General features: G+C 38.8%; 1 protein-coding gene across 5 annotated transcripts in view; it reads right to left on the bottom strand.

The window, feature by feature from the left end:
- The window catches only part of UNC13B (unc-13 homolog B), a 205,218-nt gene that overhangs the window by 119,134 nt on the left and 59,567 nt on the right, over positions 1-26,517 (bottom strand). For all 5 annotated transcript variants that reach the window (XM_045840120.1, XM_045840121.1, XM_045840122.1 and 2 more), the window contains exon 7: positions 20,868-20,925. In XM_045840120.1, coding sequence (XP_045696076.1) covers positions 20,868-20,925 — 58 coding nt within the window. The remainder of the gene's footprint in view (positions 1-20,867; positions 20,926-26,517) is intronic.

Genomic DNA, 26,517 nt, shown 5'->3' with positions numbered 1-26,517 from the left:
CCACTACTAAGAAGACAAAGCTTATCTTCCTAGCAGGGGAACAGCCTCTGCTCCCTTTACTTCACCCTGCTTGGCCCTAGGCAGATGACTGGTTAGCCAATGATGGGTAAGATTCCTCAAGGGAGGCACAACCTAAGACAGAAATGGTCACAAAGGGGCCATCAGTGAAGGACTTAGGGGACTACAGAAAAGGGGTGATGGACCTTCACCTCTCGGCTTTGTCATATCCTGAGTCCTCATTCTATCTGTACAAAGTCTCCTAATCTCTTGGCTGCCCACATCTCCCACCTGAGTCAGGCCTGAAATAATGCCAGAGGGTGGTACAGCCCTGTGCCAGAAAGGGCAATTCCCAGCTATGGGGGGTGCCGATCAGGCCTAAGAAAGAATGCATAAAATCCTGTGAAACCTGTTTTACTAAGAATACCCTCAATTTATTTATTTTTTTTAAGATTTTATTTGTTCATTTTCAGAGGGGAAGGGAGGGAGATAGACAGAGAGAGAAACATCAATGTGTGGTTGCTGGGGGTTATGACCTGCAACCCAGGCATGTACCCTGGCTGGACATCGAACCTGGGACACTTTGGTTCCCAGTCCACGCTCAATCCACTGAGCTACGCCAGCCAGGGCTAGAATACCCTCAATTTAAATGATAAGAGTAAAAGCATAACATGAGTTTGTTTCCCAAAGTTTTATGGTCCTTTGACATATCTATGATTTATCTATTTGACCCTGACTCAGAATAAGCCCTTATAGTTATTTGAATATCTATTCCTTGATCATTATAGTCTGACAATGATTGATGACCCTTATGCCCTGTATTCCTGTGCAAACTAAACCTAATAAAAGTCCATTGAGAAACAGGCTCAAGGCCCTTGTCCTCTGAGAGATTGGTCACCTTTCCTCCCCAAGCAGATCATGTCTTGGTAGAATTATTCTCATCCGTGGTGGCCTGGGGGAGCTCTGCGGGCAGAGCCCCCCTATACATAGCATTCAGTGTATCTTTCTTTTTTTTTAATCCTCTCCCAAGGATATAATTTATTGATTTTATAGAGAAAGGAAGGTGGGGAGAAAGAGAAACATCAGTGTGGCAGAAAAACATTGATCGGCTGCCTCCCACATGTGTTCTGGCTGGGGATTAAACCTGCAACCTAGGTATGTGCCCTAACTGGGAAACAAACATGCACCCCACTGGTGCATGAGACAATGCTCCAACCAATTCAGCCACCTGGCCAGGTCTCCCCTGTATCTTTTGATATAAAAATGAACCTACTTGGCCATAAAAAAAAGAAAATTTTACCCTTCACAACAGCATGGATGGACCTGGAGAACACTATGCTAAATGAAATAAGCTGGTCAGAGGCAGACAAATACCATATGATTTCACTCATGTGTGGAATCCAATGAACAAAATGAACTAACAAGCAAAACAGAGACAGACTCATAAATGGAGTATAGATGACATATAGCGGGTAGGGAGGTTAGGGGGCGGAGGGATTGAGCAAAAAGGAAAAAGGACTCATGGATTTGGACAACAGTATAGTGATTGCTGGGGGAAGGGGGTATAAAAGGGCAAAATGGTAATGGAAATAATATAGAATAAAGATTAGATTTTTTTAAAAAAAGAAAGCAGTCCTGGCTGGTGTGGTTCAGTGGATTGATGCCAGCCTGCAAACCAAAAGGTCACAGGTTCAATTCCCAGTCAGGGCACATGTCTGCATTGCAGACCAGGTCCCCATTAGGGGGTGCAGGAAAGGCAACCACACACTGATGTTTCTCTCCCTCTCTCCCTTCCCCTCTCTAAAAATTAAATAAATAAAATCTTAAGAAGAAAGAGAGAGAGAGAGAGAGAGAGAGAGAGAGAGAGAGAGAGAGAGAGAGAGAGAGAGGGAGAGAGAAGAAAGAAAGAAAGAAAGAAAGAAAGAAAGAAAGAAAGAAAGAAAGAAAGAAAGAAAGAAAGAAAGATTGATTCCAGGGCCAATCCTAAATCTAGCTTTAGTCCAGGGTTAACAATCTTTTTGTTAAAAGTTAGATAATAAATAGTTTAAACCCTATTTTAAAAACAAGAATCTTATACATGTGGTTCCTTAAAGAGTGGTGGAGGAGATGGAGTCCTAGGAGATGAGGTAACCAAGAATCAGCTATCTAGGAAATGTCAGAATGATTAGGATGCTTTAATGTAAAAACCAGAATAGGAGACTTGGATAAAGGTGGCAAATGGTGAGAGAAAGAAAGAATATGAACTCTGGACCTCTGTCTTCTAGGATTTTAGAAATGAGAAGGGGAAAATAGAGTAAGCTGATGAGGTGGGAGAATCTGCAGGATTGAGGGCAGCTGGTCATGAAACCCTATTTTCCTGCAGTGCAGTCGGTTCTGGATAAATACGAAAGTAATCAGTGACATAAATCCGGCTCTTAAGCTTCCAATGCTCACAAAAGTAGGCCATCAGTAATAGCCACCAAAATTTTAAGTGGCACAAAACTTTCAATCCTACAACATTAAAAGGGAGAGTGACAAGAAGGACTCTAGGTATCTAAAGTAAAAAGTAAGAAAAGTTTCCCAAAGGAGTGAACCTGCCCTGTGTATCTTCACTCTATGAAGAAAACTGTACAGCACAAGAACTCATGTCCTTCGGCAGATTAGCAAGGACAGCTTTGACGTCATTCTACTCCTTCCAAGCCAATATGCTTGGCATGTAATTTGGCATCTTTTTAATCCTCTCCATACTTTTCATCTATTCTACTATGAACAATCTTACCTTTCAAGGAATACATTTTGATTAGTTCCTTAAAAGTCATCTCTAAATTCATCTCTGGAACTCTCTCTTGAACAAACTTGAAGCCATTCTTAACCATTTGCTTATTCCTCTGTCACCTCAGCACCTGCCTCTCTATTTCCAGGGTATTGCAATGCACCTGCTCAGGACCACTACATAAAAAAAAACACGTTCAAGTTGCTGCATTTGTGTGTCTATCCTCTTCTGGCCTGAGCCAGAGCTCCTGATTCTTCGTGCACCCTCCCATTAGTTCTTCTTTGGATCCCACAAACATACTCCCCTGGTCTATGTTAATGATTCATTAAGAATAAGAATATTCCAAGAAAATATATAAGCCTTTGGGGAGGAGGAAACAAAAAGATGTAATGAATAAGTTTATACTTAAGAGCTTTGGATTTCTTTTCTTTAATGATTGTCTGGAATCTCAAAACTTCGCAAGAGAAATTGAGAAAACTATGACAATTCTCTTTTCTGTCTGGCATCTGCTAAAAAATCTTCATTTCCACTAAGGATAAACACGAGCACTCCAGTGCTTAAAAATTACCCTACAATATAGCTGACAAAGTTTTGGTTATTGCCAACCTCACATCTCAGTTACCCGAATATGAGTCAAGCAATTTTAATTACAGAAGTACCATACGAATCTACTGGGCTGGTCAAAAAGTCCTTTTAGTTTTTTCCATAAAATAAAAAACACATTTTTCACTTTCACCAATAACTGTATTGATTTGAACATTTTGATTATGTCAGCTATCTCCCACTATTGACTTCTAGTGGGTAGAGGCCAGGGGTGTTGCTAAACATCTTCCAAGGCATTAGACAGCCCCACAGCAAAGAATTATTTGGCCAAAATGTCAATAGTACCAAGAAACTTCACAAACCACTTTTGACATATTCCATCACTCACATCACTTTCTCTATACACTACACAAATCTTTTTTTTTTTTGCATTTCAGTTGCATTTTTTACCTTTCTTGAAATGGTAAAGCATAATGTACCTAAAATGTTGTGTATCTTCTTCCATCTTCAGTATTAAAATGGCTACACAAAAAATTGATTTTTTTAACTCACATTGATATGAGAGCTGTCAAAATACAATCTAACAAAATTGTTGTAAATGAAGTTAAAAACAATTAATTGCTACTAGAGCCATCTTATGGAAAAAACATAATGAGCTTTTTTACCAACTCAATACAAGCTTTGGAGAAAGGAAATTCCCAACACAAAGAAAAAAAAAGATGCCAACTTCCAGCAAAAATTGCAAATTATGCTCTTTCAGTAATAATTTTTTTCCCTTTTTTTTCCAGAAAGGCCAAATTGTCTTTTCCTAAACCCAGGTGGTATGAAGTCTCTTGGGGCAAACAACCAGGATTCATTCCCTGGTATCTAACACATCAAAGAATGGGACTAATAGCTATGGAGATTCCAGAAAAAAAAAAAAACAACAACAACAGAACACTACCCCTGCAATTTAACAGCTTTGTGGATAAAAAATATCCTGCCACTCAGGAAGCAATGGAAAGCCTAAGAAAAAGTTTAAAGTACATTACTAAATTCTACTAGAAAGTAATGGGTGATAGGCTCATGAGTGTTAGCTCTATTATTACTCCCCAAAACTTACATGTTAAATGTATTCTTTCACATATTCTAATACTGCATAATTAAAATTTTAACTTATTTTTTAAAAAGAAAAATTAAGATGTTGGAAAAGTAAACACCAAACAGTAAAAGCAGTTATCTTGGAGTAGACTGGAGAGCGGTTATTACAGAGAACTTTCACTTTCTCTATCATCCATTTCTGAATCATTTGAAGATTTTTTTAATTGTTATTCAAGTACTGTTTTCTGCCCTTTACCCCCATCCCAACCCACCCCCCAGCCCTCTTCACCCTCCCCTTGTTATTGTCCATGTGTCCTTTACACTAGTTCCCATTCGAAGATTTTTAAAGTGAACATGTTATGTATTTTTTTAAGTAAAGGGGGACCTGATTTAGTATATTGGGAGAGAAAAAAACAATTCTTCAAAACACCATGCAAAGTCACCACCAAGAATTCAAAATTAGTGAGGAAATTAACACATTCTGTTGGCATCAACTGCAGAAAGATCTTAACCAGTAACAAATATGTGCAAGTTGTACTAGGAGTGTGAATGAGGACAGAGGAAACATTCCTATTGTATTCATGGAAAGGATTTCAGGAAAAGAAATCTTTGCCATGGAAAGCAACCCAGAAAGTAAACAATGTATTCTCTGTGGCTTCAATAAATTCTTAAAACATAGTAAGAATCCAAAAGAAACACTGATAAAGAATTCAGGAATTCTGGCCAAGATGGAGGAGTATGTAGATACACTATGCCTCCTCGCACAACCAAAAGAAGGACAACAATTTGGAAACAAAAAACAACCAGTACCGACAGAAAATTGAACTGTATGGAAGTCCAACAACCAAGGAGTTAAAATAGACATATTTATCCAGACCAGTAGGAGGGACAGAGTCAGGTGGCCAGACCAAGACGGGTCACAGCAAAAAAAAAAAAAAAAAAAAGCAGTGGCTGGCAGACCCTGGGCATGCAAGACAGTGGCTGGTGGACCCCAGTGAGACAGCAGATTGTGGAGGGGCACAGCACACAAGCCAGCTGGCAGACCAGGCAGTCCCACATTCACGAGCAGAAACCAGGCAAAACTGGGGAGCAAAACAGACCATGCAATGCAGGGCCCAGTGTATGGAAATAAGGCCTCAAAACACTGATTGAAAACACCTGTGGGGGTTGAGGTGGCAGTGGGAGAGGCTCCCAGCCTCACAGGAGAGTTCATTGGAGAGACCCACAGGGTCCTAGAATGTGCACAAACCCACCCACACAGGAATCAGCACCAGAAGAGCCCACTTTGATTGTGGGAAGAGGATGAAGTGACTGAAATCCAGCAGAGAGCAGCAAGTGCCATTGTTCCCTCTTGGACCCCTCCCCCACATACAGCGTCACAACCCAGCAACTGGGTTGCCTGGCCCTGGTGAACACCTAAGGCTGCGCCCTTCACTACGTAACAGGTGCACTGAGACAAAAAAAAAAATGGCCCAAATAAAAAAACAGATCAAAGCTCCAGAGCAAATACAACTAAGAGACGGAGAGATAGACAACCTATCAGATGCACAGTTCAAAACACTGGTAATCAGAATGCTCACAGAATTGGTTGAATTTGGTCACAAATTAGATGAAAAAATGAAGGCTACGCTAAATGAAATAAAGGAAAATGTACAGGGAACCAATAGTGATGGGAAGGAAACTGGAACTCAAATCAAAGGAGTAGACCAGAAAAAAGAAAGAAACATCCAATCAGAAAAAAATGAAGAAACAAGAATTCAAAAAAACGAGGAGAGGCTTAGGAACCTCCAGGACACCTTTAAATAATTCGGTTGTTCCAACAACCGAATTATAGGGATACCAGAAGGAGAAGAGGAAGAGGAACAAGTGGAAAAGTTATTTGAACAAATAATAAAGGAGAATTTCCCCAATCTGTCAAAGGAAATAGACTCCCAAAAGTCCAGGAAGCTCAGAGAGTCCCCAAAGAAGTTGGACGCAAGGAGGAACATACCAAGGCACACCATAATTACATTACCCAAGATGAAAGATAAGGAAAGAATCTTAAAAGCAGCAAGAGATAAGGAGACAGTTACCTACAAAGGAGTGCCCATAAGACTGTGGACTGATTTCTCAGAAGAGATCTTACAGGCAAGAAGGGGCTAGAAAGAGGTATTCCAAGTCATGAAAGGCAAGGACCTACATCCAAGATTGCTCTATCCAGCAAAGCTATCATTTAGAATGGAAGGGCAGATAAACTGCTTCTCAGATAAGGTCAAGTTAAAGGAGTTCATCATCACCACACCCCTATTATATGAAATATTAAAGGGATTTATCTCGGCAAGATGGAGGAATAGGTGGACACACTGTACCTCCTCGCACAACCAAGATTAGAACAACAATAATTTACAGATAGAATAACACTGAGAATTGACAGCGGATTTATCTGAATGGAAGTTGGACAGCCAGGAAGTTGAAGTAGACCCATACATTCAGACTGGTAGGAGACGAGGAGCTGGGTGGGTGCGGGGCTGGTGCGGGTTGGCGGCGCGTGGAGGTCGGGGAAAATTTGGTGCAAAATCGGCACGACAGCCATCCGGGGCGCAAGAACGCAGTGGTGATCCCCGAGTATGAAAGCTGTAGCCGGCGGACCCAGTGAGGCAGCGATTGTGGACCAGGGCAGAGCTCGCAGCCCAGGATCCCAGAGAAGGGTCTGAGCCCAGGAGAATGCAACTACCGCCATTGTTCCCTCCCGTCCCCGCTCCTGCCCCTGCCCCCACATGTAACATCACAATCTAGCGACTGGGGTACCCAGCCCCGGTGAACACCTAAGGCTCCGCCCCCCACCGTAACAGGAGCGACCAGACCAAAAAAAAAGAGAGAGAGAGAGAGAGATGGCTCAAATAGAAGAACAAATCAGTGCCCCAGAACTCATCCTTTTGAGTGACCAAGAAATAGCCAATCTATCAGATGCACAGTTCAAAACACTGGTGATCAGAAAGCTCACGGAATTGGTTGATTTTGGGTGCAATTTAGATGAAAGGATGCAGGTTACCATAAAAGAGATGCAGGAAGATACACGGAGGAGAGCCAATAGTGAAAGGAAGGAATCTGAGTCTCAAAACAATACAGTGAACCAGAAGGAAGATAGAATCAACCAAGCAGGAAAGCATGATGAAATAAGAATTCAAAAAAATCGAGGAAAAGCTTAAGAGCATCCAGGACACCTTTAAACGTTCCAACATCCAAATTATAGGGGGTACCAGAATGGGAAGGGGAAAAGCAACAAATTGAGCATGTATTTGAACAAATAATAAAGGAGAACTTCCCCATTCTGGCAAAGGAAATAGACTTCCAGGAAATCCAGGAAGCTCAGAGAGCCCCAAAGAAGTTGGACCCAAGAAGAAACACACCAAGGCACATCATAATTACATTAGCCAAGGTGAAAACGAAGGAGAGAATCCTAGAAGCAGCAAGAGATAAGGGGGACAGTAACCTACAAAGGAGTTCCCATCAGACTGTCAGCTGATTTCTCCAAAGAGACCTTACAGGCAAAGAAGGGGCTGGAAAGAAACATTCCAAGTCATGAAAGACAAGGACCTACATCCCAGATTGCTCTATCCAGCAAAGCTCTCATTTAGAATGGGAGGGCAGATAAAGTGCTTTTCAGATAAGGTCAAGTTAAAGGAGTTCATCATCACCAAGCCCTTATTTTAGGAAATGCTAAAGGGACTTATCTAAGAAAAGAAGATAAAGAAAAGACATGTATAGTAAAAGGTCAGCAAACTCACAATTATTAACAACCACACCTAAAGCAAAACCAAAAGAAACTAAGTAAACAAGTAGAACAGGAACAGAACCACAGAAATGGAGGGCACATGGAGAGTTAGCAGCAGGGGGGTGGGAGGAGGAGAGGGGGGAAAAGGTATAGAGAATAAGTAGCATAGAATGTAGGTTGAAAATAGATAGGGGGAGGGTAAGAATAGTACGGGAAATGTAGAAGCTAAAGAACTCATAAGTATGACACATGGACATGAACTAAAGGGGGGAAATGTGGGTAGGAGAGGAGGTACAGGGTGGAGGGGAGAGAAGGAGGGAAATGGGACAACTGTAATAGCATAATCAATAAAATATAATTTAAAAAATGGGTTTATCTAAGAAAAAGAAGATAAAAAATATGAACAGTAAAATGACAGCAAATTCACAGTTATTAACAACCACACCTAAAACTAAAACAAAAACAAGCTAAGCACACAACTAGAACAGGAATAGAACCACAGAAATGGAGATCACATGGAGGGTTATCAGTAGGGGAGTGGGAGGAAAAGAGAGGGGGAAAAGGTATAGAGAATAAGTGGTAGGTAGAAAATAGACAGGAGGAGGTTAAGAATAGTATAGGAAATGTAGAAGCCAAAGAACTTGTATGTATGACCCATGGACATGAACTAAAGGCGGGGAATGATGGGGGGCGTGCAGGACGGAGGGGAATAAAGGGGTAAAGTGGGACAACTGTAATAGCATAATCAATAGAATATATTTTAAAAAATAATGCTGCTATGAGGATTGGGGTTCATAGGTTCTTTTGAATTCATGTTTTAGGATTCTTAGGGTATAATCCCAGGAATGGGATCACTGGACCAAAGAGCCATTCCATCTTTAGTTTTTTCAGGAAATTCCACACTGTTTTCCACAGTGGCTACACCAGTCTGCATTCCCACCAACAGTACACTAGGGTTCTCTTTTCCGTACATCCTTACCAGCACTTGCAGTTTGTTGATGTGTTAATGATAGTCATTCTCACTGATGTGAGGTGGTATCTCACTGTGGTTTTAATTGGCATCTCTCTGATGGCTACTGATGTTAATTAAGCATTCTTTCATGTCTATGTGCCTTCGGTGTGTCCTCCTTGGAGAAGTGTCTGGTCAGGTCCTTTGCCCATTTTTTACTTGGATTGTTTGTCTTCCTGGTGTTGAATCCTGCATTCTTTATATATTTTGTAGATCAAACCCTTGCCTGAGGTATCATTGGCAAATATTTCCCCATACAGTTTCCTTTTCACTTTGCTGATGTTTTCTTTAGCTGTACAGAAGCTTTTTTAATTTGATGTAGTCCCATTTGTTTATTCTTTCCTTTATATCCCTTGCCCTAGGAGATATATCAGCGAAGATATTGCTGCATGAGATATCTAACATTTTACTGCCTGTGTTTTCCTCTAGGACTAGGGTAAGTCATTTTATATAAACATGTCTCTTCTAAGCATGATGGTAAAGAAATCCTTTTGAAGTTAGTGGTGGTCAAATAAGGTATCACAGGTAGCCATGCAGTATATTATTTACAGTGCTTCTAAATGTTTGGCTCCCTGTTATTCACGGGTGTGAGTCACACCCAACTGTTCTGAACTGATTCATTCTTTTAAAAAATTTTAAACATTATGTCCTATTTTACTATTTTAAAATGCTGATTCATACTCAGAACATTTTTGTTTATGATCTGATGTCACTATTTATAGGCAATATTATAACAAAACCAATAAAACAAACCCTTAACAGACAATTCGAGAAATCTCTTAGAAGCACCAATGGTGCGCTGTATCTCAAACAAAAGTTCAAGGTATCTTTGAGATCATATTACAAACAGAAATAACACAGACCCCAAAACCTTTTGATTTCAGACATGATTATAAGTGACCTTAGAGATATCACCAATAAAAGGGACACAGATTTTAAGAGCTACTTAGAACTTTCCATAAGGAATCACTAGTGTTGCTGAAGTAAAACTGTGTCACCCTGAACAACCAGCTATCACTCAATTAAGTTCCAAGCTCAAACTAAAAAAGTAAATCTACAATAACTTGCCTCTACACTGGCAGATCTGGGGTCATTTTTAAATACATATTCTTTTAATTATCATACAAAGATACATTTAGAAAATTGGGAAAGTACAAAAATATAAAGATAAAAATGAAACAAAACTTAGCTACAAATTGTATTTCCTAAGGTTTTTTCCTATGCCTATGAATATATAATTATTTTTCATTTTACATCCTCACCTGAGGATATTCTTATTGATTCTAGAGAGAAAGGAAAGGAGAGAGAGGAGGGAATGGAAACATCGAATGGCTGCCTCTCATATGCACCCCACTGGGGAACTGATCCCTCAACCCAGGCATGTGTCCTGACCAGGAATTAAATCCACAACCTTTCTGTTTACAGGACAACACTCCAACCAACTGAACCACATTGGCCAGGGCTATAGTTATTTTTTGGATTATTGATATTATAATACTGAATCAATATAGGATCCCACTTTTTAAAACATATTCATATAAATATTTCCTTTATCTTACAAAATTATTTAAGTCCTGGATGGTGTGGCTCAGTGGATTTAGCACCAGCCTGCAAACCAAAAAGTTGCTGGTTCAAGTCCTAGTCAGGGTATATGCCTGGGTTGCAGGCCTGGTCCCCAATTGGGGCATGTGAGAGGCAACTGATAGATGTTTCTCTCGCACATTGATGTGTTTCTTCCTTTTCCCTCCCTCCCCCTCTCTAAAAATTAATTAATTAATTAATTAATTAATTAAAAAATGTCTTTCAAAAAAGAAATCTGGATTTAAAACACAATTATTTAAGAGAATATTATTCTGACATATAAATGCCACAATTACCCATTTTTCCATTATTTTTGCAATTTTTCTCCATTATAATTAAATCCTATACATGAATCTTCCTTTGTATCTCAAGTTATTTTTCTTAAATACTTCCTAGAAGTGAAATTACTGAGTTAGAAAGGCTGTTCTAATTTACACTCCCTAGCAGAACATGTGAGTATATTTCTCGTCAAATCCTTGCTAGATGCTGAATCATTTTTGATTCATTTCTCCATTGCAGCCAGTGATACTATCCTTGATAATACAGTGGGTGGGCAAAATAGACATAAAAATTGAAAAGAGCAAAAAAGTTGCAGAACTTCGTAGTCATATGACTATTTAGTGTGGCAACAGAGTGTGCTGCTGCATCAGCACAGGTAGAAATATCCTTACTAAAGAATGAACTTTGAAGACCTTATATAACTCTAGGACCTTAGAGTTTAGACACATTTGGAAAGTAACAGACCATTTTATATCCCTGTATCAACTTCTGGTTATGTTTAGACCTGTGGCTAAGAAAAATTTTCACAAGATTTGTCTCAAATACAGACCAAATTGCACAGTATCAGAATAGCTCTATAAATTTAGGAGCAAAAATTACTCAAATATGAAAAACCTGGCATGCCGATAAGACCTGCAAAAGTAAACATGATGTGAGGTCTAAGTATGCAAAGGATGTGCTTCTCTTGGTATCTACCACCAACCCTCAGCTGAGCACACATCTGAGGAACATGCCCTAAAAGAAAGTATATTTATTCTCTTTCATGTGTCTATATAAATTAAATCTGCTAAAAAGTCCTGGAAGGGAAATAATGGCTTTTAAGCTGATAATGAAAATTATTTTAAAAAAATACGAAAGAAATTCAATAAGGGAATTGACGCTTTTAAACAAATGACACTGGAACACTTGGAAATCCACATGCAAAAAAGATGATTTTAGACCCTTAACTCACACAACATTCAAGTGCAAGTGATGAACCTTGATTGAATCCTAAGCTGGAACAAAAAAAAATGCAAAAATATTTTGGGGGAAATTGGAGAATTTACATATAGAATGGTTATCAGAAGACATTAGGGAATTTTGTTAAATTTTTAGAAGTGACTGATTTTGTAATCTTATGTGAGTTATAACCTAAGATAAAATAATAACTTTCAAGAACCTTAAACTTTAGTCAGCTGCTCATTAGTAATAGCACTAGTATATTAATATTAATATTAGTATATTAACATGCTTTTGCACATTAATAAAGCAAATGAGTAATTATTTGGTGTTCTTGGGAAAAGCATTCTCACTGAGAGAAGAAAGTCACAAAAAATCCTGTGATGAAGGTATTAATTGGTGAAATCGGTATGAACATATGAGTTGTGTGTGTGGGGGGAGGAGTGTTTTCCTAGTTCTATCCATTTAAACAGCCAAGAAACAATTGCACACCAGCAGCAATGAGCATAATGAGTTCCAAGAGCTTCTAAATACTATTTCCCACCAAAAGAACCAGGGCTCAGTAGGGAAATTATTTATTCTATGACTGAGGCAGGGAAAAAACAAGCTGAGCATGGAACATCTTGTACCAAGAAAGGAAATGGTCAAATAATAATAGGGCCATATCAAAAGGACACAGGACCTGGTTTAAAGAGACTCCCATGGGCCAAATGTGGGACAATTTAAGCATCAAAGAGAATGATAGAGCTGGATTATAAAACATTGAGTTAAAAAAAGAATGCAGTAAGTTCAAAGTGATACTCATTAAAAAAAGGAGGATAGGAGAAGAGGGAAAACTCTTCGCTACAGAAGATTGACAGCTACTCAATGTAAAAGTAATGAGAGAATTTTAAAAGTTATCATTTTGCAAACTCCAATGCAATAATAAATTAAGGCAATTATCATAATAGATTCTAATACTAATGAATGATAAGTTGTAAGAAAATAGAATATCTATACACAGTCTCAGAGTGGTACCCACCCCACGTTACTTATTAATTACAAAAGGGAAAAAATATCCTAACAGTGGAGACATCTGGAAAACACCATCTGAACTAAAATTAACACCAGCATCACAAATGAAGGAATCACAAATAATTTTGCAAAACTGACATCAGCTATGTAATTGTAAATCCAGAATCTAATTGAAAAGAAACAATCAGACAAATCTGGATTTTAGAAAATTTCCTAAGACAATTTAACTGTATCCTTATCAGTTGTCTTGCAGAATGTCTATGTCAATGTGGATGGGACTCTACAGACTTTTGGAAAAGCAGTTGTTGGTGAGGAGAGGTTACCCTTTCCCTTCCCTGTCTCCTGGGGAAGGGGAAGATTAATGTTTCTCCTCTCTGAATCCAAGTGAGGAGAATCTCCAAGCTTCACAAAGTTTGAGGATGCTTACAAGAATGAAAGCCAGAAAGGTTAGATGTCTACGTGGGCAGGAAAATGGCTCATTTGAACCTTGCACCTATCTGCAGGTACAAGGTTCTAGAGACCATTTAGAACAACTCTTCCATTTTATACATCAAGAAACTGAAGTAGCCCTGACCAGTGTGGGTGGCCTTGGTTGTGTGTTGTCTCACAAAGTGAAATGTCGCTGGTTTGATTTCCAGTCAGGGCTCATGCCTAGGTTGCGGTCCCAGCCAGTCCTGGTTGGAGCATGTGTGAGGGACAACCAATCTATATTTCTCTCACACATTAATGTTTCTCTCATACATCGATGTTTCTCTCCCTATCTTCCCCTCTCTCTAAAAATAAATAAATAAAATCTGTTAAAAAATAAAATAAAGAAACAAAAAAGTGTTGAAGAGGATATAAAGAAAAGGGAACCCTAGTGTACTGTTGATGGAAATGCAGACTGGTACAGTCACTGTGGAAAACAGTATGGAATTTCCTCAGAAAACAAAAAATGGAACTGCCTTTTGACTCGACAATTCCACTGCTGGGATTATATCCTAAGAAAGCTGAAATACCAATCAATAAGAACCTATGCACCCCAATGTTCATAGCAGCACAATTTACATAGCCAAGAACTGGAAGCAACCTAAGTGCCCATCAGTAAATGAGTGAATCAAAAAACTGTGGTACATTTACACAATGGAATACTATGCAGCAGAAAGAAAGAAGGAGCTCATACCCTTTGCAACAGCATGGATGGAACTGGAGAGCATTATCCTATGTGAAATAAGCCAGGCAGTGAAAGCTAAATACCATATGATCTCACCTTTAAGTGGAACCTAATCAACAAAATAAACAAGCAAGCAAAATACAACCAGAGACATTGAAATTAAGAACAGTCTGACAGTAACCAGAGGGGAGGTGGGAGGGGATAATGGGGGGAAAGAGGGGAAGGGTTTTCAGGACACATGGACAAAACCAAAGGGGGGGTACAATCAGGGTGGGGGTGGTTGGGGTAGGAGGGGAGTGGTAGGGGGTAAATGCAGACAACTGTACTTGAACAACAATAAAATAATTATAAAAAATAAATAATGAAACTGAAGTACACAAGTAGAAAGACTTCCAGGGTTACTCAGAGAGATGATAGCAAAACTAGATCTAGAACAATACTCAATGACTCCATTAATCCTTTTAATAACTTTTGACTATTAAAAGTAGTACTTTGTTAAATATTTAAAAATGTAAGAAATGGAGAAGAGGTTAAAAAGTCATAACCCCACATACACAAGACAAATTTGGTTGATATTTTGGTGCTTCTTTTTCCAGATATTTTCCTCAATTACATAGATACATTTACCTAAGTCTGCTCAGAGTTGCCATACAAAATGTCATAGACTGGGTGACTTAAAACATTACAAATTTATTTTCTCAGTTTCTGGAGACTGAAAAGTCAAAGATCAAGGTTCTGGTAGAGTTCATTTTCTGGTGAGAGCTGTCTTCCTAGCTTGCAAATGGCACCTTCTTGCTCTGTCCTCACATGGCAGAGAGAGCTCTGGTGACTTCCTGTTTTTAAAAGGGCACCAGCCCTATCAGATTAGGGCTGAACCCTATGACCTCACTTAACCTTTAACACTTCCTTCCTCACAAATTCCATCCATAAATACAATCACATTGGGGGATTAGGGCTTCCACATGAGTTTTAGGGGGACACAATTTAGCCCATAGCATTCTCCCTGTGCCCTCTATCCCAAATTCATGCCCTTATCACATGCAAAATACATTCATTCCATCCCATCAGCCCCAAAAGTCTTAAGTCTTAACTCATTCCAGCATCATCTCAAGTCTAAAGTCCAAAGTCTCATTTAAATATCAACTAAATCAGATATGAGTGAGACTACAAGTATGATTCATCCCCAGACGGAATTCCTCTCCAATGTTGTGAAATCAGAGAAGTTATGTGCTTCCAAAATACACTGGTAAAACAGGCTTAAAAGAGATATTCCCATTCCACAAGGAAGAAATAGGAGAGAAGGAAGAGCTGACAGATCACAATCAAGACAAAAGTTAGCAAGGCAAAGTCCATTAGATCTTAAGGCTGGAGAAGAATTCCCTTTGGTTCAATGTCCCACCTTGCAGGCCCACTAGGGTAACAGTGCACACCCACAGCTCAGCAGTTGGCCCTGCCCCCATGGCTCTCTGGGGTGAACAGTCTTGCCCCCTGGGCCTCTGCTGGGAATGGCAGCTCTGATATTCTCTGAATCATCTTGTGGGTCATTCTTCCCTTTCCTCAAAAACAGCACACATTTACAGCCAATAACTACAGTCTCGACCAGTAGATTCCAAGAACTACAACAGCCTTCCTTTATTCCATCCCTCTTTCTCTGCCCCCATTAGTTAAAATGGGCAATGTGTCTGGTATAATCCCATCTCTATTCCTGGCTTCTGCTGAGATAACTAATTAAGTCCATGTGTTGCATCCATGGTCTCTCTCTCTCTTTGTCCTCACCAGAGGACATTTTTTTCATTGCTTTCAGAGAGAAAGGATGGGAGAGAGAGAAACATTGATGAGAGAAGAGTATTGTTTGGTTGCCTCCCATATGCGCCTGGACTGGGGTTGCTGCCAGGACCAGGATCATACATGTCCAGACCAGGGGTCACATACACCCTCACCCAAACTGGGATAGAACCTGCAAATTAGGTACATACCCTGACCTGGAATCTAAGCTGCAGCTGAAATGACACTCCAACCAACTGAGCACATAGGCATGGCTCATGATTTCTTTAAAGTTCCCTTCAGACCACCCTTTCACATTGTTCACAATATGAATAGGCTAAGAATTTTCCATATCTCCAAATTCTCGTTCCTTTTTGCTTAACAATTCCTTCTTCAATTAAGCTCTCTCCTCTCACATTTTACCATAAACAGTAAGAAAGACCCAACCTGCACCTTCCATATTTTACTTAGAAATCTCCTCTGCTAAATATCCAATTTGAACTCTTGCAAATTCACCTTTCACAAAACACTGGAACAATTTAGCCTAGTTCATCACCACTTTACAACAAGGATAGCCTTTCCTCGATTTCCATATGAGACACCTGAGATGGCTAATTAAGTCCATGGGTTGCACCCATGATCTCTTTATAGTTTTGGAGGTTGAAAAGTTCAAGATCTAGGTACCAGCTGATCCCATTCCTGGTGAAGGTTCTCCTCCTGGCTTGCAGATGCCCACCTTCTTGCTATGTCCTCATACAGACAGCTCCATTATCTCTTCCTCTTCTTGTAAAGGTACCCATCCTATCAGATTGGGGCCTCAGTCTTATAATCTCATTTAACCTCTATGACCTCTCCACAGGCCCTACTCTTGCTATTATAATAAAATTGGGGAGGCATGCAATTCAGTCCATAGGAATGCCTTAAATTATATATGTATATTTGTATTGGGTTGTCCATTGTATTGGCCAAAAAGTCCATTTAGTTTTTTCCATAAAATAAAAGACATATATTTCATTTTCACCAATAATTGTATTGATTTGGATATTGAGTATGCCGGCTATCTCCCACTATTGGCTTCTAGTGAATAGAGGCCAGGGGTGCTGCTAAACATCTTTCAATGTGCAAGACAGCCCCACTGCAAGAATTATTTAGCCAAAATGTCAACAGTACCAAGAAACTTCACAAACAACTTGTACATGTTTGATTAGTCATTGCACCTTCTCCATACACTGCAAAAAAAGATTTTTGCATTTTTTATATTTCTCAAAATAATAAAGAATATGACAAAAATGTTGCATATCTTCTTCTATTTTCAATATTAAAATAGCTACACAAAAATTCACCAATTTTGATGGTTTTTTAAAATGTACACTGATATAACAGCTATCACAATACAATCTAACAAAATTGTTTCTATTGAAGTTAAAGACAACTAAGCACTACTAAAACCATCAGAAGGATAAAACTAAACAAACGTTTTGGCCAACCCAATATATACATATACATATACATATACATATACATATACACATAGATGCATACCGAGAGTAAGAGTTTGTATATTTTTTAACTTCAAGCTCCATGAAAGATTCCCTCATTTATTATTCAAACCATAATTTTAAATAAATGTACAATATTCACTCATTGCTATTATCATTTACTGTTGCTTAACTATTAAGTCATTTTCAAATTTTATTACTTAAATAATTTTGCAATGAACATCTTTGTACCCAAAGCTTTGTCTGCGGCTTGATTATTTAGGATAAGTTTTCAGAAATTCAACTTCTAAAATCAAAGACTATGAATATTTTAAAGACTGTTGGTACATACTGCTCAGCTGCTGAAACCTGTATTAATGTATACTCCCATATGCATTAGATATTATAATTAGAATTAAATATTTTTATAATTAGAAAAAATGCCAGTGTCATAAATGCCCAAAATGGCAAGGATTTTTTTTTTAATTAAAGAGTTAGGACAGCCCTGCATGGTGTGGCTGAATGGGTTAATGTCATTCTACAAACCAAAAAGGTTGCTGGTTAGATTCCCAATCAGGGCACATGCCTGGATTGAGGGTCACGTCCCCAGTTGGAGGCATGTGAGAGGCTACCCAATCAATGTTTCCCTCCTTCTCCTTCTCCCTCCTTTCCCCTCTCTCTAAAAAATGAATAAAGTCTTTTTAAAAAATTAAAGAATCAGGACAATCAAATAAAATGTGTGATTCTTAATTAGATCATGCAGTTGAGGGGGGTGTTGGGATTAGCTATAAAATATTTGGGAAACAACTGGGGAATTCTTCATATGGGCTGTAAATTAGATTATATTATTGTGTTAATGTTAAATTGCTTGATTCTGACAATGGTATCTTGATTATGTACACTGTCCTACCTCTTAGAGGATACATGCTGATGTGTAATGAAGTCTGAAGCTTTATTCAGATGACTCAGAAAATATGTGTGTATTTTTCTGTATGTATATGTGGAGACAGAAATAAAGATATGAGAGAAAAGTGAGAAGAAGGGGGAGCAAATGAGGCAAAATATTAGTCACTGATTCTAGAAAAGGGTAAATGGGTGCTCATTGTACTTCTAACTTTTCTGTAAGTTTAAAAATTTTCAAAATAAAAATACATGAAGAAGTCGAAAGATGGAACAGGCTATTCATAAAAAACTTAAAATTAGGCAGTAAACAGATGAAAAATGTATGAGAATTATAAACTTGATTATTTATGGCCTCTTATTTCCTCCTGCCTCTTGGCATTTGCTCTTTAATCACTTCAACTGCACTTCATCAAATGGGCCCAGGAGGAATGGGAAGTGAAATTTTCAATCATTCCATTTCACTTCCCATTAGCAGACCTAGAAAAGCATTTAAAAGATTAAAAAGGTCAAAATTAGCTCATTACAATGATTTTGGAAAGGACATAGACTTTTAATTCACAACCTGCTCCTCAATTTTGATTCTTCTGGTCTCAATAACCTTAAATGTTTGATAAATTCTAGGTCCTAAATGGCCAAAAAGGGGAAAAAATAAAACTAAAACATGAAAAGAATAGCAGGTTTTCTTTAAATAAAGAAACAAATATTTGCCCTGGCTGATGTGGCTCAGTGGCCTGAGTACCAGCCTGTGAACCCCAAGGTCTCCAGTTTGATTCCCAGTCAGGGCACATGCCTGGATTGCAGGCCAGATCCCCAGTTAGGGTATGCAAGAGGCAACTGATGGATCTATCTCTTGCACATCGATGCTTCTCTCCCTCTCTTCTCCCTCCCTTCCCCTGTCTCTAAAAATAAATAAATTTAAAAAGTAAATAAACATCTCCCCTGAGCATTGTTTAAAAAATAATAATAAAATAAAAACAAATAAATAAATTTTTTAAAAAGAAAGAAAGAATGTTGACCTCTGCCATTGGTCTTACTTTTCTCTAGAGAGTTGCTTATAATAAATATAGAAGGAAACCAATGAATTTACAATGTATCAATAGAAGTTTTCATTCTCACAAACAATATGATGGAATGTAGTGTACCATCGTGATTCAAGGCAGGGGCTATCAAGTCAGGTTACCTGTGTTTGAATATTTACCATATTTTGCTGTGTATAATTAGCATCTATGTTTTTGGCCCAAATTTTCAGAAAAAGAAATCTTTTATTTTAATTTCTTAATTCAATTATGTATGTATTTATTTATAATTAGAAACAAAACCAGTTATCATATTCTAGGGTATTATTTTGCATATGGATATCATTATTGCTTTCTAGAGTTACACTTTTAACACACAAGCATAAATAAAAGAATTAACATTTACATAGATACAGAATTAGTACTACCCATGTCTAATGCACATTATTTTTCCCTCAAAAACTTGGGCAAAAAAGTGTGCATTATACATGGCAAAATATGGTATTCATCACTTACAACCTATATGATCTGTGGCAAATTATTCAATCTCTATATGTCTCAGTTTCCTCATCTGAAAAATGGAGAGAGCCAAGAGTAAACTTTAAATCTTGGGGTTGTTGTGAAGGTTAAATAAGTTAGTACATTTTAGCTCTTAGACCGGCATCTGGCATATTATAAAACCTCCAAATATGTTAGACTTTGTGATCCTTTTATTACTAGTATTACTATGACTATAACCATCATTACCACCACTGCATTACCAACCTGCAGTTGATGAGTTTGACATTTGATTCAGCAAAATGACAGTAACACAAAAGAAGCACAACACATCCTCCCACACAAACAGACAGGTTGAAAAAGTGAAGGAGAACAGAATCCAGCTCAGTCCTTTAGTGTATCCTCAAGCTGTTTTGAGAGAAACTGAGGAGAGGGTAGTGATATACCAACAATGCATGGCTCATTTCAAGAAATAATCTGTGTGGTCTGGATAAATTAATCTCAGGAGAAATGACAAGTTTTCTCACTTGGTTAATCATTTATCAAAACTTTTTCAGGCATACTATAATATGTATTCATTATTGAGCCAGATGCTAGAAATGCAAAAAGGAAGGATGTCTATGCCTTTAAACACTTTGTGTTCTTGTCAAGGAAATATACATAGATCATAACACATGATAGGTTATATAATGGATGTATGCATATGGTACTATGGAAGCAGAGGAGAGACACCTAGCTAGCCTTGGGAGAAGGAAAAGCAGCAAAAAGATTTCTCAGAGGAAGTGACATTTAAACTTAGCCTTAAAGAATAGTAACAGTTAAATGGAGACAGAATAAGTAAAATCATTCCTCCAGGGATAAAAGCTGGCAAATGGAGAAAAAAGATGAGCACCAATGCCCTGCTTATAGCCACGCAAAACCAAAAGACCTTTTCCTAAAGCTAATGTGCAGAGCCATTGGAGGTATGGACCTGGATATTGTGCTTCTGGAATAGCTTCTGTCTGCACTCATCACAACTCCACCCTCCCCAATTCAGAATAAGCCACATTTGGAGAACTCGCAGAAAGCTGTGACTGAGACAGATTCAGAGACAAGTTTCTCACTTACAACACTGGGCGGCAGCACTGGGCAATGGCTTCCTCTGGCTTTCTTCTTGAATAGTATACTAGAAGCAGAAAAAAGAAACAAACAAGGTAAGTAAAGAGAAAAACATCACAGTTACCTGTAAAAAGGTTTAGCACTTGAGGAGTCTAATTTTTTATTGTAAAGAAACATATGATCCTGCTGCTGATTTCTGTGTGTGGCCTGACATAATGGCCAGAATATCCGACATGGCACCAGTCCAATGCAACAGGCTAAAGCAGGACATCAGAGAGACTGTTCTGACCAAGGGTACCTGCCAAGAGGCTGTAGAAGCCTTAGTCTTAGAGAAGCCTCAGAGGACTTAGAAAATTCAGTCCTCTAAGTTTTCCTGTGGATAGAGTATAGATTTCTGCATTTTGAGTAACAGAACTGAAAACCTCTCTTGAGCCTAATTTTTCTGATGTTTTAAAAAAAACAGTGCTTCTTCCCTAATGAGATCATGTGGGAACTAAGTGAAATTACTTATATAAGCAAGTAATTGCACATCTGAAGTCTACTAGAGTCCCCTTCACTATACACACATGTGTGTCTCTACACACATTGCACTCTAGCCTCCACCCCAACCCACCAGCATACCACTAAAAAACAAATGCAGCACAATGAAGCCTTAAAAAATGAAGCTCAGTCTAGTTCAAGTCTAATTAAGTTCAAGTCTAGAGGATGGGCAGGCTTTAGAAAGGCAAAACAAAGAGGAAAAAGGCATAGGCAAATTAACACAGGCACATAGAGTTTGGAAGACAGAATAATTTGGTTCAGATCCCATTGGAAGCTGGGAAAACATAACGTGGTCCAGCAACTTGAAAATAATCTGGAGTTTTCATCCTGACTCTACCACTTATTAATAAGCTGTGAAATCCTGGGCAAGATAGAGCTTCCCTAGCACTGCCATTTAATGAATCACTCTTTCAACAGATATTTCTTGAGCACCTATTATGTGCTCAAGAAAAGGCCTTGTTCCAGGCAGTTGAGGTGAGTTAGTAAACCATGGTAAGGAGTTTGGATTATGTTCCAGTGCATTGGGAAGCCATTTAGACTTTTAAACACAAGAGAGATGTGAATTGATTACACTTTAAAAAGCACTTTGGCTGCTGTATAAGATAAACTGTAGGGGAACAAGAGCCACATGAAGAGACCCTCTCTAGCCTGATTTTTCCCTCTTTGTCCCTCTCCACTCAGCAGCCCCTCCCTCAGGCAGTCCCCACACCATTGCTCATGTCCATTGGACTGGCATACAAGTTCTTAGGCTACTCAATTTTCCATACTGTACTTTACATCCCCATGGCTATTCTGTAACTACCTATTTGTACTTCTTCAACCTCTTCATCCATTTCCCAACACCCTGCTCCCATCTAGTAACCATCAAAACGCTCTCCATATCCATGATTCTGTCTCTGCTCTTTTGTTTGCTTAGTTTGTTTTTTAGATTCAATTGTTAATAGATTTGTATTTATAGCCATTTTGCTGTTCATAGTTTTAATCTTCATTTTCTTAAATAAGTCCCTTTAACATCTCATATAATAATGGTTTGGTGATGATGAACTCCTTTACTTTCTTCTGGTCTGGGAAGCTCTTACTCTCCCCTTAGATTCTAAATGATAGCTTTGCAGGGTAGAACAATCTTGGCTGAAGGACCAAGCTTTCCATGAATTTGAATATTCTTGCCAATCCCTTCTAGCCTGCCAAGTTTATTCTGAGAAATCAACTGACAGTCTTATGGGAACTCCCCTGCACACAACTGACTTCTTTTTTCTTGCGGCTTTTAAGAGTCTCTCTTTATCTTTAACCTTTAGCATTTTAATTATGATGTGTCTTGGAGTGACCTCTTTCTATCCATCTTGTTTGGGACTCTGTTGCCTGGACTTGCATGTCTATTTCCTTCACTAAATTAGGGAACTTTTCTTTCATTATTTTCAAGTACATTTCCAATTTCTTGCTCTTTTTCTTTTCCTTCTGGAACTCATATGATGCAAATGTTGGACCCCTTGAAGTTGTCCCAGAGGCTGCTTATACTATCCTTGTCTTTTTGGTTTTTGGTTTTTGGGGTTTTTTGGTTTCTTTTTTCTTCTTGTTTTTCTGATTGGTTGTTTTTTGCTTCCTTAAGTTCCAAATCATTGATTTGATTCTTGGCTTCATCCACTCTACTGTTGTTTCCCTGTAAATAGTTCTTTATTTCAATTAGTATATCCTTTGTTTCCAACTGGATCTTTTTTTATGTTACCGAGGTCCTCACTAAGTTCCTTGAACATCCTTATAACCAGTGTTTTGAACTCTGCATCTGATAGATTGCTTATCTACATTCTGCTTAGTTCTTTTTCAGATGATTTCATTTGTTCTTTCATTTGGACCATGTTTCGTTGTCTCCTCATTTTGGCAATCTGCCTGTGTTTGTTTCTATGTATTAGGTAGGGCTATTATGACTCCCTGTCTTGGTATCTTGGCCTAATGTAGTAGGTGTCCTGTATGGTCCAGAGGCACAGCCTCCCCTATCACCCAAGCTGGGTATTCAAGATGTGCCCTATATGTGAACTGCATATATATATCCTCCTTTTGTAGTTGTCCCTTGATTGCTACTGGCAGGTTAATGAGAGGGATTTACCCAGACCAGTCAGCTGTAAGGACTGCCTGTGACCATTGACTATCAACCTCCACTTCTATGGAGGATCAGCTGTCCTGGGGCAGGGTAGTGGTGCTCCAACATGGTCTCCAGCTATTCACTGGGTGCACAGGCCCTGGGATTTCCCTGGTGGTACAGGCCAATGTCAGCCCCCACCTGTGTTTTGCCCAGAGCCACCCTGCCTGAGGTATAAAGCAATCTACGATGGCTGCTACTTGTGTTAGGTTTGGAGATCCCCAAGTGAAGTCAAGCTGTGAATCTAGGCTGGCTAATGCTAGTACTGTGCCTGGGACCACTTATCAAGGTGTATGTGGGCTGGGGGCTCACTGAGGCTGACTGTTGCTTGTTTGAAAGGATTTAGGAAGTTGAGAAGCATCAGCCAAAACCAGCCATTCATATAGAAAAGCCACTGTTAACCACTGTAAGTTGAGTGGCATGGAGCTTCAGGGGATCTCCAGGGCAGGGTCAGTAGTGTTAGCCAGATTGATGGAGTCTCAGATAAGTCACATGCCTGCTGGCTCTGTAGCTCTGTGGCTCTGTGGGGAGAGTGTTCAGAAATGGGACAATGGTCCTGCCCATCTTTCTGTCTTGGAGAAAGCTGTCCCCCCAGCTCTAGCCTTGATGCCAGACACTTCCATTCCTCCCTGTATGACACTGATGCCTTTCAAGCTGCTATCTCAGTGCTGGAGCTCAGGTGGAGTGAGTCTGAGTAATCTGTGTGTGGGTTCTTTAGAAGAATCTGCTTGGCCTCCAGAAGTTTCTTCCACTGACTCAATCCCTGCTGGTTTTTGCAGACAGAAGTTATGGGGAATTATCTCCCTGGCACTGGAACCCTGGACTATAGGGCCTGATGTGGGGCTCTGACTCCTTGCTCCTGAGATATCCTTCCTGAATTTATATCTACCATATGTGGATGTTGGACCAGCCTATTCTGCATCTCTGCTCCTCTTACCAGTATGGATCAATGTGGTTTCTTTAATTCCATAATTGTCATACTTCCATTCAACTCAATTTAGAATGGTTCTGAGTAATGGCTGTTTTGTATTGTAGTTATAATTTTGATGTGGTGGTGTGAGGAGGTGAGCCGTGTTTACCTATCTTTTATTTTTTTAATAGTTCATTTTTATTGTATTTTTCCATTACCATTTAATTTTATTTTTTACTTTCTATATTACTTTTATTTTAATATTTTTTATATTTTTTATATTTTATTTTATTTTATTTTATTTATTTTATTTTATTTTATTTTTATTGTATTTTAGAACTTGGTTATTTGGAATGACCTGCCTATCCTTGTTGTCCTCAATGACTTATAGCTTTTCATTGATTTTGGTTGCCAGGTCCTTCTGTGTCAGACCCTTGCTCTCTGCTGGCCATGTTGAATCACCTTGCCCACACCCACTGTCACCTGGTAGTGGTGCATCATATTGGTCACATGGTCCAGCTTGGCCATGTTCTTGGTGATCAAATGCTGTTTGTTCTGGTCAGTGGGCCATTTCCTGGAAGTCTCCACATCTTCTCCTTGTCTCTGAGCCACTAGGATGGTCTGCTTGGACTTGTCATTCTTCCATTCAACTCAATTTAGAAAGATTCTGAGTGATGGCTGTTCTATATTTTAGTTGTAATTTTGATGTGGTTGTGTGAGGCCATGGAGCCTTTCTTGCACAGAGCCATCACCATATCCCAGTTGCCCTCAGCCATGGTGGGGCAGGTAGTCTGGCAGTCCTTGCGATGGCTTCACAGCAGCTGCTGGAGACCCAGTGAAGCACCTGTCAACCTCTCCCTTTTGTCTATCAAGATTTGCTTTACATATTTAGATGCTCCTATGTTGGGTGCATAAATGTTTCCAAGAGTTATAGCCTATGGTTGTATTGCCACCTTTATCGTTATGTAGTGTCCTTCTTTGTCTCCTACTATAGCATTTGTTTTAAAGTCTACTTTGTCAAATATAAGTATTGCTACCTCAGCTTCTTATTTTTTCATTTTCATTTTTATGAAATACTTTTCTCCATCACTTTATTTTTAGTCTGTGTGTTTCCTTCATTCTGAGGTGGGTCTCTTGTAGACAGCACATATACATGAGTCTTGCTTTCTTACTCATTCAGCTACCTTATGACTTTTGATTGCATTTAAGCTATTTACATTTCAAGTGATTATTGATAAATACATATTTTTTGCCATTTTATTTTTTTAACTATGTTCCTCCATTTTTTCTTTTTTTCTCCTACTTCTGAAAGCAGACTCTTTAACATTTCTTTTAATACTGGATGAGTGGTAATGAACTCCTTTAGCCTTTTCTCATCTGGGAAGCTCTTTATTTCTCCTTAAATTTTAAATGATAGCCTTGTTGGATAAAGCAGTCCTGGCTCTAGGTCCTTGCTTTTCATCACTTTGAATATTTCATGCCAATCCCTTCTGGCCTGAAATGTTTCTGTTGAGAAATCAGCTGACAGTCTATGCAATCTCCCTTGTAGGTAACTGTCTTTCTCTTGCACATTTCAAGATTTTCTCTTAGTCTTTAACCTTTGTCATTTTAATGATAATGTGTATTGATGTAGGCCTCCTTGGGTTCCATCTTGTTGGGTCTCTGCACTTCCTGGACTTGTGTGTCTTTTTACTTCACCAGGTTAGAGAAGTTTTCAGTCATTCAAATATCATTTCAATCCCTTGTGCTCTCTCTTCTCCTTTTGGTACCCCTATAATGCAGATGTTGTTATGCATCTACAGCCATACCACCCTGAATGTGCCTGATCTTGTCAAATGTTGTTATGCTTCATGTAGTCCCAAAGGTCCCTTAACCTATCTTCATTTTTTAAATTCTTTTTTCTTTCTGCTGCTCTGATTTAGTGAGATTTTTTAACCTTGACTTCCAAATCACTGATCTGATCCTCTGCTTTATCCATACTACTGTTTATTCCTTCCAATGAATTCTTCATTTCAGATATCATGTTTTTCACTCTGTCTGGTCCTTTTTTATGGTTTCTAAGTCTTTTTCATATT

This window comes from Phyllostomus hastatus, unplaced genomic scaffold (genome assembly GCF_019186645.2).
Source record: "Phyllostomus hastatus isolate PE091 unplaced genomic scaffold, TTU_PhHast_1.1 phas_contig_34, whole genome shotgun sequence".
Taxonomy (NCBI): Eukaryota; Metazoa; Chordata; class Mammalia; order Chiroptera; family Phyllostomidae; genus Phyllostomus; species Phyllostomus hastatus.
Note: the sequence above shows the minus strand (reverse complement) of the source record. Positions and strands in the feature narration are given on the sequence as shown.